The 11,827-nt window shown below is 38.2% G+C and overlaps 1 protein-coding gene and 1 long non-coding RNA gene across 2 annotated transcripts; both read right to left on the bottom strand.

Annotated features, from left to right (window-relative positions):
* Positions 1-1,987: 1,987 nt before the first annotated feature.
* On the bottom strand, positions 1,988-4,551 carry LOC120440463. Its single transcript, XM_039613036.1, has 3 exons — positions 3,958-4,551; positions 3,048-3,242; positions 1,988-1,999 (listed from the first exon to the last, which is right to left on the bottom strand). The coding sequence occupies exons 1-3, from the start codon at positions 4,549-4,551 to the stop codon at positions 1,988-1,990; spliced, it is 801 nt and encodes a 266-aa protein (XP_039468970.1).
* A 1,851-nt stretch (positions 4,552-6,402) lies between these two features.
* On the bottom strand, positions 6,403-7,894 carry LOC120440810. The gene is made up of 3 exons (XR_005613535.1): positions 7,719-7,894; positions 6,966-7,091; positions 6,403-6,755 (listed from the first exon to the last, which is right to left on the bottom strand). It is a non-coding gene; the product is annotated as an uncharacterized LOC120440810 (long non-coding RNA).
* Positions 7,895-11,827: the final 3,933 nt, after the last annotated feature.

Here is an 11,827-nt window from a genome sequence, read left to right as displayed (position 1 = left end):
GTATAGTAAGCAGTCACACATTTAATTTTCTGATGGCTTAGTTGTATGTTGGCTCAGATTTCACAAGGACTCTTTATTGTTTAAAATTCTTTGAAAATGACTGCATCTTTAACTTCTGTTGAAAACAAGGTTTGAGTTTAGCGTTAGAGGGACAGATCACATCAAAATCTGCTGTCCATATTGTCATTGTTTTCTTTTACTCCTGCCATCAGCCAGAATAAAGGCTCGCTTTTGTTTTAAGTTCAGTGTCCTCTCTCTCTTTCATTGTCTGCTTTTGGGTATGTTCTCTCAACACACCTGCATGCCCCGCAGTGACACACATTGGCCTGCTGTTTATCCATCTAGAATGTTTTGTCGTGAGTTGCCTAGTTTTGTGAGATATTAGCTGTAGAGATCTCTTCCTTGTTGAAAAACTACATGAAGCTACATAAAGTCGACATAAAGACATTGCTACTAAGCATTAAGTACCATGTGAAACAAGAGAAAGGGCTTGTACAGTCAATATCTCTTAAATTGGGCAACTCGCACTAAAACTGGATTAACGAATACTACAGCTAGCGAACAGAAAAATGTGTAAATTTGATTTTAGGGTGAAAGGTCCATTAATATTAGCAAATAATGTCACTATGGTTGCAAAAAAAGTTATTGAAAGTTAATGATAAGATCCTGTTTACAAATTCTTAAAGCTGATGTAGCCTATAAACATCATCTTGTAACAATAAGTCCTATTCCCCTTGATTAGCTTCCTAAATGTTTACTAGTTGTTTTGTTAAAAAGCATATTGCCATCACAAGTTCTTTTTTGAAAGGACTTTGCCCATAATGTGACATACAGATGATCCACAATTCTTTATACTGTCTTATGTAAATACAAATTACCAAGTAATGATTATCAGATTTAACAGTTTCTTGGATAAACAAGTTTGTATGCCAGGATTTCAAATTAGATTAAATAGTATATATGGTTAATTATGAAGTATTGCTACATTTTAGACAGATTATGCACTTCTGTCTACCCTTCTCTGAAATTAAAGTGCCTGGGAACACAGGCAGTCAATACACAGATGTTGTCGATATGCTTTTGTCATTTGCAATTTTTTAGTTGTCTGTACTACATAGTCCCCCCCCCAAAAAAAAAATAATTAGAAATTGATTAGATTTCAGTTTATTTATCCGGTAGTTCAACAACACATATCATCCTTTCAGAAGTGGCGAGTTTTGCAAAAATAGCATTCGAATGAAATTGCTGTTCATCAACAGTATAGGTGGGTGCAGAGAATTTATTATTCAGCTGATAAAATAAGCTTCAGATAAATTCAGTGGCCAAAAAAGAATGTTTATATCTATTTGAAATTCTAAGAGTTCAAAAGGTCTTGATTTAGTTCTTTATTTTTTCAGTTTTGTTTAACCAACATTAAAAAACTAAAGCTCGTCTGGAATCAGAATAAATAGTTAAAAAAAATAGCAAAAATGACATGAAATAATTATATTTTTAGACAGAGAAACTTGAGTTTAGAAAAATGCCAAGGTGCCCCCCCTCAGATTATAATGCCCCTTAGTACCATTTCATGTAGCCTGCCAATGTGACAGTGGGCGTTATAATATATATAAAGCAACAAGGCATAACAGAATATCTCTTCGATTTTAAACTGTATTCTAGCCAACATCAACAACTAAACATTCCCGTCATTAACAAATAGAGATGGTGTAAATAAATACCAACTCACCATTTAAAAATTATTACAAAATACTCAACATAAACCACCATTATCTTAGTAAACACTGTACATTAAAACTCCTAACACATTAAATTAAGACTTCTCTTATGTTTTGATCCATGTATCAAGCCAAATAGACAGGTAAAGTAATTTGAAGTAATACACATAGACATAGAACTTGATAACATTTGACAGAAGATTACAATGTTTTTGTGCTAAAGAACACTCAGAATATCATTAACAGGCAGAGACTCCCCTTTATACTTTAGTTCACTGACCCTCCTGGAACACAACAATAAATATTTCTATATAAGATATTCTCATAAATGACTGTGTACAAGAAAGCTTACAGTTTACAGTCTGTTTAATATCCAGAAGTTAGCTTTCTCACATATAGCACAGGTCAATTTTGAGAAACGTTCTCTGCTGCAGTGTATGCAATTTACACTAATGCCATGATGTTCTCTCTTAAATGCATGTACAAGTTCACAGCCTGATGTGGGTCTGTTGATGGAGTCAGATGGGACTCGGTCATGAGGATATTGCATAGTTCATACACATCGGGGTCACATGGTTTGGTCAGTCGAAAAACACACTGGGCGTTTATCAATATGCATACTTGTGCGTACTTGCGTTCTCGTGTACTCGTGATACGTCATCAGTCGGAGACCAAGTACTGTTCCAAATCGAAGTACGCATCAAGCCGAGAACGCGAAAAAGTCCCGGATGTGTTCTCGCTCCGCCCGTTTTATCGAGCATGCATCGGTGTGGACTTGGTACAGCTAAATATCCCAGAATGCATTTCGTCCAAAACTCAACAGCGGACTCCCGGCACATCGTTTTCAACCCCCGCTCGCGGTCTTCTCACTACTCAGGTTAAAGAAACGCCAGCAGCTGTCTATAGTATTGAGTGTCCACTAGAATAGAAATAAAAGCGTTCTAACATCTCACCTGCTTGTTTTTATTAAGGTATGTACATGTATGTACATGTACACTATTTTTATTAATAAAGGTTTCACTACTGAGGTTAAAACTGATATATAAGTCACTTAGATCACTTCTAAATGTTAATGTTTGGTTTATTTCAGTGTTGTATTTGTTCCTGAGTAAACCGGTTTGGCTGTGATTAAAGTTAAGCTTCATAACATGTTACTCACAGTTAAATTAAGAGGGGACGGCAGTAAAACTCTGGACCTGTGACATCATCACGTATGCAGGTGTTCCAATTGTACATATCGCGAGTCCGTGCTCGCGTTCTCGGCGGGTATGTACTCCCGTGCGTTCTCGGCGAGTACGTACTCACCGAGAACGCGAGTACGTACTCGCGTACTTGAGAATTGAGAAACGGCCACTCAGTTTTACACATTTCAACATGTTCTTCTTCAGTGGGGCAAAGGAAGTCTCTTGTCCCGTAGAGCTCAGGTAATGTATACATTACATTAGGTCGACCACTGGGGATATTGATGTTTGTTGATGGCCTGATGGAGTGTGCATTCCAAACCTGTGCAGTGTCATCCAGCTCATCCTGTTGAAAAGAATACAGAAATTTAAGAAATGCGATCGCATGTATGTATATACATATACGCAGATCACGATGAGACAACTCACTCACTGAGAGGAAGGTTTCTTATATTTATGCAATTTATTATTTTTAAACAATCATGTGAATTTTTGTAATCATGTATTTTACCTAATGTCATCTGTACAAGTGTTTCACACACTAACTCCTGTTACTGTTATGCTGTGATATTTTACATTAGTACTATTGGTCTTATTACTACCTGCTTGGCTCATCTACTTCCCTTATAATAATCAATTTGTTTTATGTCACTGATCATTGTATTTTGTATTTGAAAGTTATTTGGATATTCCAATCAAAATAATTCCAAATTGTAAATAGTTAATATTATAGATGAGAAATTTTCATATGCCATGTCAACATCTTCAACATAGATGTTACTGTAGTCTTGGTTGTTGAGCTCTGCCTTAAGGTGGCCAATTGCTTAAGCCTAAATTATAGTATTTACACAATTTTTCATTTACTCCCTGCTCCTGTCAACCTCTTCTCCCTGTCTTGTCTCTTTCTTCCTGCAAGTCTCTCCATTCCCTAAACCTGGCACAGATCTCATCTCTCACAATACTTCGTGTATTACCTCTCTATCACTTCCTCGGTTTCCTTTATCTCTCACTCACACACGCATGCATCCATACACGCAACAAAACATATTTTATTAACTCACCTGGATGAGTCCCATGCAACAAAACTGAAGGAGGTTTTTGTCCAGAAACCCACCATCAAAGTACCCGTTGTCTCTGATGTCTGCAAATAAGGATAACCAGAACTCCAGACACTGGCTGCGAAGAAAACGCCACCAGTATTCAATCCTTTGATTGGCGGTACTTGCTCCCTCCAAGTAACTCTCAAGGGTGTCGTTAGGAGCCACGGGCACAAGGAAACGCTGAAAGCCTCTAACATGGCCATTTTCAGTTCCAAGATCGCCCCTCACAACTCTAGGGCAGCCCTTTAAACGCTGCACCGCTTCTATGTAATACCCCCCGATCACTTTCGGATTACTATTTGTTGTGTACGCATTAAGCCAGATTATTTTTCTCGAGAAACCGTCAATACTACCATTGATACAGATGCCATATGGCTTCAGTTTGTCGTATGAGTCCATGTGCCAGATGAAGTTCGGCCCTTTTGAAAAATAGTTCCTTCGCCTGAAACGTCTTGCTTGCCTCAGTGCGACGCCTCGGGGATCCAGCTCCTTCAAGACCAAGTGCACATCCTCTTTCCTCACGCGTAGTCCATGTTCCCTGCATTTAGTGTACATCCATCGGTATCCATGAAGCTGCCCAGAGTACTGCAGTTGGTTGTCAATAAATTCAACCAAGACGGCCAGGTCAGAGTACGCTTTGTGACGAGTGTGTCCCCTTGTGCTAAGAACTCTCTTCAGATGTCTTTCGCTTATATGAAAACTATGTCTACTGCAAAGCACAGTTTTAATGTCTTTATAGTTTAGTCCAAGCTCAAAGTAAAAATCTATGAATCGCTCAAATGGGTGTGTGTCCTCCATCGCTGTGGTTGTTTCTAAGGTTTCAGTGCTGATTTGGAGGTGTATGGTACGGACTTTTGCGAGATCTCGCAAAACTTTTGCGAGATCCCGAGTTTGTTTTGCGAGATCCCGAGTTTGTTTTGCGAGATTTCGCAAAAGTCCATCTTAATTTTTTTTTTCTCCCATGTCCCCTGCGGGGCTCCGTACCGTACTGTCCCACTGGACTGGACATTAATTTAGTTCTTTTTTAGCTACATCTGGTGAAGTTGTGGTAAAATGCGGGTATTAGCAAGCTAGCCTGAAGCTAATATTTGCTAAATTTAGGGACACCCGTGTCTCTTTAGGAGTTGGAGGCCGGTGTTTTAGGAGCGGCACAAGATCTCATCAACAGGCAGTGTTGGGGAGTAACGTAATACATGTACTGGTGTTACGTATTTAAAATGCAAAATATGAGTAAATGTATTCAAAAAAATATCTGGCCCAGATAAATTCCTCCGTTTGAAAATTTGGCCCAACTCACTTTTTAGTTGAATAGCCATGCCCTAATGCATGTAGCCTCATGGGCAGTGTAGTCCGTGCTGCAGGAAGAATGGACTGTCATACCTGTTATGTGTCTGTGAGGGAGGGAGGGAGAAAAAGGAAAAGTACGAGCTGTCACCGAGCAGAAACGGGAGCTGGAAGCATGTAAATATAATAATAACCACTGCAGCCAAAAAGAGTCTAGTTGGTATTGGTATGGCAAGTAGCCTTCAGTAATAGTAATAGATCACACAGCAATAGTACATTCATGTAGTTGTAAAGTATTCAGAATACGTTACTTCTGTAATCTGTAGTGGAATACATTTTAAAATTAACCTTCCCAACACTGTCAACAGGTTAGCACCTCATACCACAGTGCAGCAAAGCAGTGTCATGAGTGCTGGGAAGGACAAGCCCAGACCCCAAAACAGACAGTGCAGGAGATGACAAGGTTAGTAATTGTATGGTGAAAATTATACTTTTTCTACTCTTCTGAGCTTTATACAACTTGTGCATTCACCCAAGCATATTTTTCCTAAGTGCTTTCTAACTAACATTCACACTCCGGTGGATGCATCGGAGAGCAATTTGGGGTTAGTATCTTGCCCAAGGATATTTAGGACATGCAGACTAGGAGAAGCCAGGAATTGAACCACCAACCTTCCGATCAGTAGATGACCTGCTCTACCACCTGAGCTACAGCCACCCCTTTTAGTCATCTTGACTGGCCAGCAGTCCTGTGTCAGATGTTCTGTTGACCCACTGTGGGAGGCATCATTTCAGAAAGACCAGGAAGACTGAAACTCACCAGCAGCTCCCTCACAAGAGGGATAAACCCAGCATTTCATGAACACTGATGGAGACCTTTGCTTTGTGTAATGTTAGAAGTACTCAGATAATCCTCAGAGGGTCTGGACTTTTACACAATATAATATCTTTAAGTCCTGTAGAAAGTTAAATATATGTTGTGCTCTCTGGTTACTCTGGTATGAATGACTCTGAATTGCTTTATGGTAAATAACACACTTTTGACAAAAAACAGTGAAAGAATTCCAGATCACAAGTTTTTAGTTTAAAATACAAGTAACAACCTTTGACTTTAATCAGGTTTTATTTAAATGTGTCAGAGAAAACATCTTGTGCTCTTCATGTAGCTGAGTACATTCAGTGTTTAAAACATAAGTTGTGCAGGTCTGAGATCAGCAGTTTTCTGAAACATCAAACTGAGGTACTGTTAATGCTGATGTATAGTGACACAGTTACATGGGTGATTAATCCTTTTGACTTTTTGTCTTTAAATTTATCAATAAAACAGCTGCAGCTTTCACTGACAGCACATGTGGTACTTTAATCTTTGTACTGTTTTCATCAGTTAATTTTGGAGTTACTACAAAGAGTGAAGATACAGGATAATTTGTCTGCTGTCACTGGGTGGTGCTGAGGTCTGAATCTGAGGACGGCTCCTGTAATCACAAAGAACAGAATCATCACAAACTGAAATATAAAGTTTATCTCTCAAATCTGAAATAAAGCTGATCCTTCTCTGTCCTCACACACTCGGGATCTGAAGTTGTTCAGTCCTACAGTTCTGCCGACAGCTGACATATGAGCTGTTTATTTTATTTTATTTTTTTTAAAGGCCTTATATATACATTTTCCAATATCATGTTTACCTTTGAGTTGTTGATGCTTTATAAATGGACATCTGCAAAGATGAGATGATGGAGCAGGTTTCAGTCCTGATTCAGTCTGCTGCTGCATCCTGGTCACAACATACGGAGGTGTTATCAGCAGTGGTACTGAACAAGAAATATTAATGGTACAAATTATTTGTCTTAAAGGATGCAAGCTGTACAGAGTACTGCACATGTGACTTTGTGAACATAACTCATTAACAATAATTCGGACTGTTTTTTAACCTGAATATTTGCAACAAACAAAAAATATACAGAGTCAGTGCTAAAAAAAATAATCAGAGGAAAAATTAAACATAAGCTGCCAAGCGGAAGTAGTTGGTTTCAGTACATAAATATCGGGCTTTGCTATTTAATCCGTAGCTATTGACTAATGAGGGGTTACTGAAGTGCCAGGTTTTTAAAAGTTGGTGTTAATGTCCTTCCACATGTGGCAAGTGACAGAAAACATGCTGCTGTTTGCACATATTTAATAATCAGCTCTGCACAGGAGCAGAAGCAGAGTCCACCCTGTTGCTCTTACAGTATAATACTCATAATAAAAGTACAGTAACCGTGGTTAGTTAGTCACTGAGCAGCCCGGGGCGTTTCTCTTGATTTTTTTAGTCAGGGTAAATTCATTCACCTGCACGGGTTAGCTAAACGAACTTTCCCCTACAGCCGAAGTGCTCATCTTAGGTAGCTAGCTAAGGACCTAAGTTACGGATTAGCTTACAAACACATTTAACTTACCGAAAATATTGTGGTGGGGCCTCAGGTCCTCCTGTCCGGTAGTCCAATTTACTGAAGAACACCTCAGGCTGTCACTTTGAAATAGTCGGTAATGTAAACGCTGGACCTCTCATCATCTGCCATTCCCGAATACACTCATGGAAGTTTGTCCGTGACCGCAGCCGCGTCGTCCGTGTTTTCTCCAGTCATTCGTCAGCTTTATAATATATGCAAATACAGAATACGGAAATACGGAATCCCCGGCCCCCCAGCGCGCCCCCCGGACGCCAAAACAGTGCCAGCAGATTGAAACCGAAAAATGGTTGAAACTGAAAAAAAAAAATGGATTGAAACTGGAAAAAAAAATTGTAAGCGAAAACAAAAAAAATTCCCGTTTCAATTAATTGTTTTTCACTATCAATTTTTTTTCAGTTTCAATACAAGATTTTTCAGTACATTTATTTCAGTTACAATATTTTTTTTCAGTTTCAATATTTTTCGGTTTCATTTCAAGGTGGGATCGTTCTGATCCCATATTAATGCTCAATTCCGATTTTTTGATCAAATCCGATTTTTTCGTCTGCTTGTTCACACTACACATAAAATGTGACAGCAAACGCGCTCTAGTGTGAACCCTCAAAGCGGCCCGCATGCGCAAAAGAAGACGTCACACACAACGCGCTCTGTTTAGACCCAGACCAAACAGTATTGTTTGACTGATGGCCCTTAATATAAAGACTTGTTTTGGACTTTACGTTTCCTAATTTAAAGTTATTTTGTTATTTACATATGGCCTAATAATTATCCTTATCGCTGTTTTAGAGAGGAGCGGTGCTTCAAAGGATAGTTGCAGATTTCTGTCAGAATCTGCAGATTATACAGTACAAATAAAATGTTCACGTTTCTCCAACGTTGTCTTCCCAACAGTTTCACTAACATCTACACGGGATGGCCAGGAAGCATTCGCGATGTCTTCTCAGGCGCTTCTCCGGCGCTGATAATTGGCGTCTGTCTTGTGTCAGTGACGTAAAAGACGGATTTAATGCGACATGACCATTCAGACAGCAGTCGCTTTCTAAAACATCAGATATGTATCGGATTCAGTACCACATACGAAAGTGACCGAGATCGGATTTGAAAATATCGGAGTTGTGCTGTTAACACTGTCATACCATGATCGGATATAGGGCGCCTAGGGTCAAAAAAGTCGGATTTGATGCGCTTTCGCCTGCAGTGTGAACGTAGCCTTAGTTTGACTTTTAATTTTGTTAGGCCCGATTTGTCAGTTCTATGCTTAGCTGAGACTAGAAGAGGTTAACTGAACAGCACCATTATATCCTGCAAATAAATAAACACAATGTATCAGTTATTTATTCTGGACCATAAAGCTGGAAGTTAGGTGTAACATACTGTTTTCATGTCTAAACATCAAAACAGAAACATATATACTCTGCAGACCCAAAGATACTGTAGATGTTATTAGGTTCCATTTTGGCAAATAAATTAGTAAAGGTCATGCTCAGGACTTTCTGTGGGAAATGGAAGGTAAACAGTAGTCTTCACTGTCAAAATGATGAGGTCAGCTGGTCTTTTTTCTTTTTTTTCCCCTTTTTCTTTTATCTCATCTGTTCTCCCCACTTACACACTTTCAGTCATGTGTTATTCAGACTTGTGACTAAAAAGCTTCTTTCATCAATAAATGAAGGATACAATAAAGAGTAGCAGTTGGCCTTTAGGAAAGTTAATTTTCAAAGTCAGGTGAAATTTTTTAAGCATGCCTTTCATTCACTCTACTTATGTGTCTCCTGGATTTTGACCAACAAATTAGTTCATTATACTTCATAACAGTCATGGGAGATATACAAATCTCCCATGACTCTCTTTTCGTCAGCTGACAGACATCATCGTTTTCCTTGTTATTATTGCCTCTGACAACAATGCATCTATCCATGTCATACTTTTTATAAAGTGAAAGCAAAATGTGAATATCTTTTCATGTTTCATCATAGATAATTTAACAGTGTTTCTGATGATTACGTAAAGACTTTGAAGATCGTACTTTAAGAGGTACAAAAAAATGAATAAAAGAATGTATCTGACATGTTTAAACCAACACAAAGTGACAAAAATGGCAGTTCCTCTAGAGGCCACTTGAGACCGAGTCCTAAGTGTGAAGTCAGTTCCTATTGACAGAAACATTAAGATACCAAAATGAACATAGATTAGAACATAAAACATAGATTAATATGGGTGTATTCACAGTTGTCAGTCTGTACTGTGCCTAAAAGTCCAGTTTGTTTTGACTAATGTGATCACTGCACTCTGTAAACTGGTCTGCTTTTTGTGTTATAGAGTCTCTCCCCCCAGTGTATTCCTGTTCCAAGTGCCATGCTGTGAAGCGCTACACCAGCCAGAGATTAAGTATTAGCATCTCACAAACCCTTATGCTCTCTCACGCCAAACTTACTAAGTTATTTGTGCTCTGCTTCAGTCACAATAAATCTGTAAAAGTGATTGCTGTGTGTTTTGGTATCTGCACTTGGGTCCATCTGTTGGGTCAGCCTGTGGGCCTCATGACACTGAGTACATAAATGTGAAATATGTAAAAACTTACTGTGGATTAAAGAGCAGGTTCCAAAAAGCAGATGAAGAGGACTCCTTTATTTTGTTATGTACTCCTGGTAAGGACAAGAATATTAAAACAAATTCTACAGTAAAACACAAGAAACACTCATTTCAACCATGATGCAGTTGTTTAGTGATATTAATCAGTCAGAGAAGGGAAAACATGAATATTTTCATGAATGGAAAGCATGTAGACACTGAGCAAGATATTAACTACCATAAAAGGTAGTTAATAGTGGTAAAATACCTAGAGCAAGACTAATGTGCTGACTCCAGGTTAAATGCACTCCCCCACCCCACCCCACCAAAAAAACACTACTATGCAAACTATTACAAATAACAACTTAATTAGGAGGTCATGTTTTTTTTCTCTAATACTTTTTACATTGAAAAGTTGAAAAGAAGGGATTAACCATGCACATTCTGCCTACTACATTTTTCAACAAAAGAGTAAAAACATGCATATATCTGCAACTAACCAGACATGTTCCAATATTTTCTAGTAGTTTTTTCATTGTGTAGATATGTGTAAAGATTGTCTCAGTGTGGCAGAAATGTTAAGACTGAAATTATAGGACTCACTGCCTTCTGAAACCTACCTTGCTATTATGGATGTAAAAAAGTAGTTCCACAACTGGTACCTCAGAAGATGTGTTAGTTTACCAGCTATCCAACTTTCCTGCTTGCTTTGATTTGAATTTTTGCCAGGGTGTGGAGTTAGTTAGTAATGAAAGAATCACTGTGTTGAAGTAATTACTTCTCATTGGGTGAACACACATCGATTGAGTTGATCTGAATTTTCCTTGATTCAAATACAACCAACAAAAATGATCATTTAATAATTATAAACATAATATATTCATATTAATCAAGCATTTTTATATCTAAGTAATCAAACAAATGCCTTAGTTGACTTGTTTAAGTGTAATGTGGAGCCGTCACACTCAGTGATAAAACTATTAAGTGGAATTAAAATGCTTATTGCATACACTAAATCACCATATCAACTAAAGAATTTTCAGTGGCATTTTAATTAGTTTTTTCAAAAGTATTCCATTTTACTGGTATATTTTTATGATGTTTAGAGATTTTTGGTACCATTTGATAAGATCTATGCATTAGCTGTCATTATTAAGGAAAATTTGCTGTGGAAGAAGAGTCATATGATCTGTGAAAGGTCCCTTTGTGATTGGTCAGATGCTGCCAATGCCACCCTTTTGATGTGAACGCACTGGGGAAACTCTGGGTTAACTTACTGTGTTGATAACCAGCTTCATGTGACCGCTTATCCTGATTGCCAGTGTTAGGGTAAGTGAACTGGATATGTTGAACTTGCTTCATGGTATAGGGCCCAGATCAGTGTGATTGATTTATTCTTGCAGTAACATTTATTCAATGCAGAGAAAATCAGGGCCATCTTATTCTAACTTTGACTTTGACGTCACCTAAAACAGAAACTAATCTTTACCTAAACTTACAATAAGCTAAACTTACACCGTTCATAA

The sequence above is a fragment of the Oreochromis aureus genome, linkage group 6 (genome assembly GCF_013358895.1).
Source record: "Oreochromis aureus strain Israel breed Guangdong linkage group 6, ZZ_aureus, whole genome shotgun sequence".
NCBI classification, from domain to species: Eukaryota; Metazoa; Chordata; class Actinopteri; order Cichliformes; family Cichlidae; genus Oreochromis; species Oreochromis aureus.
This window is presented reverse-complemented; position numbering and strand designations above follow the sequence as displayed.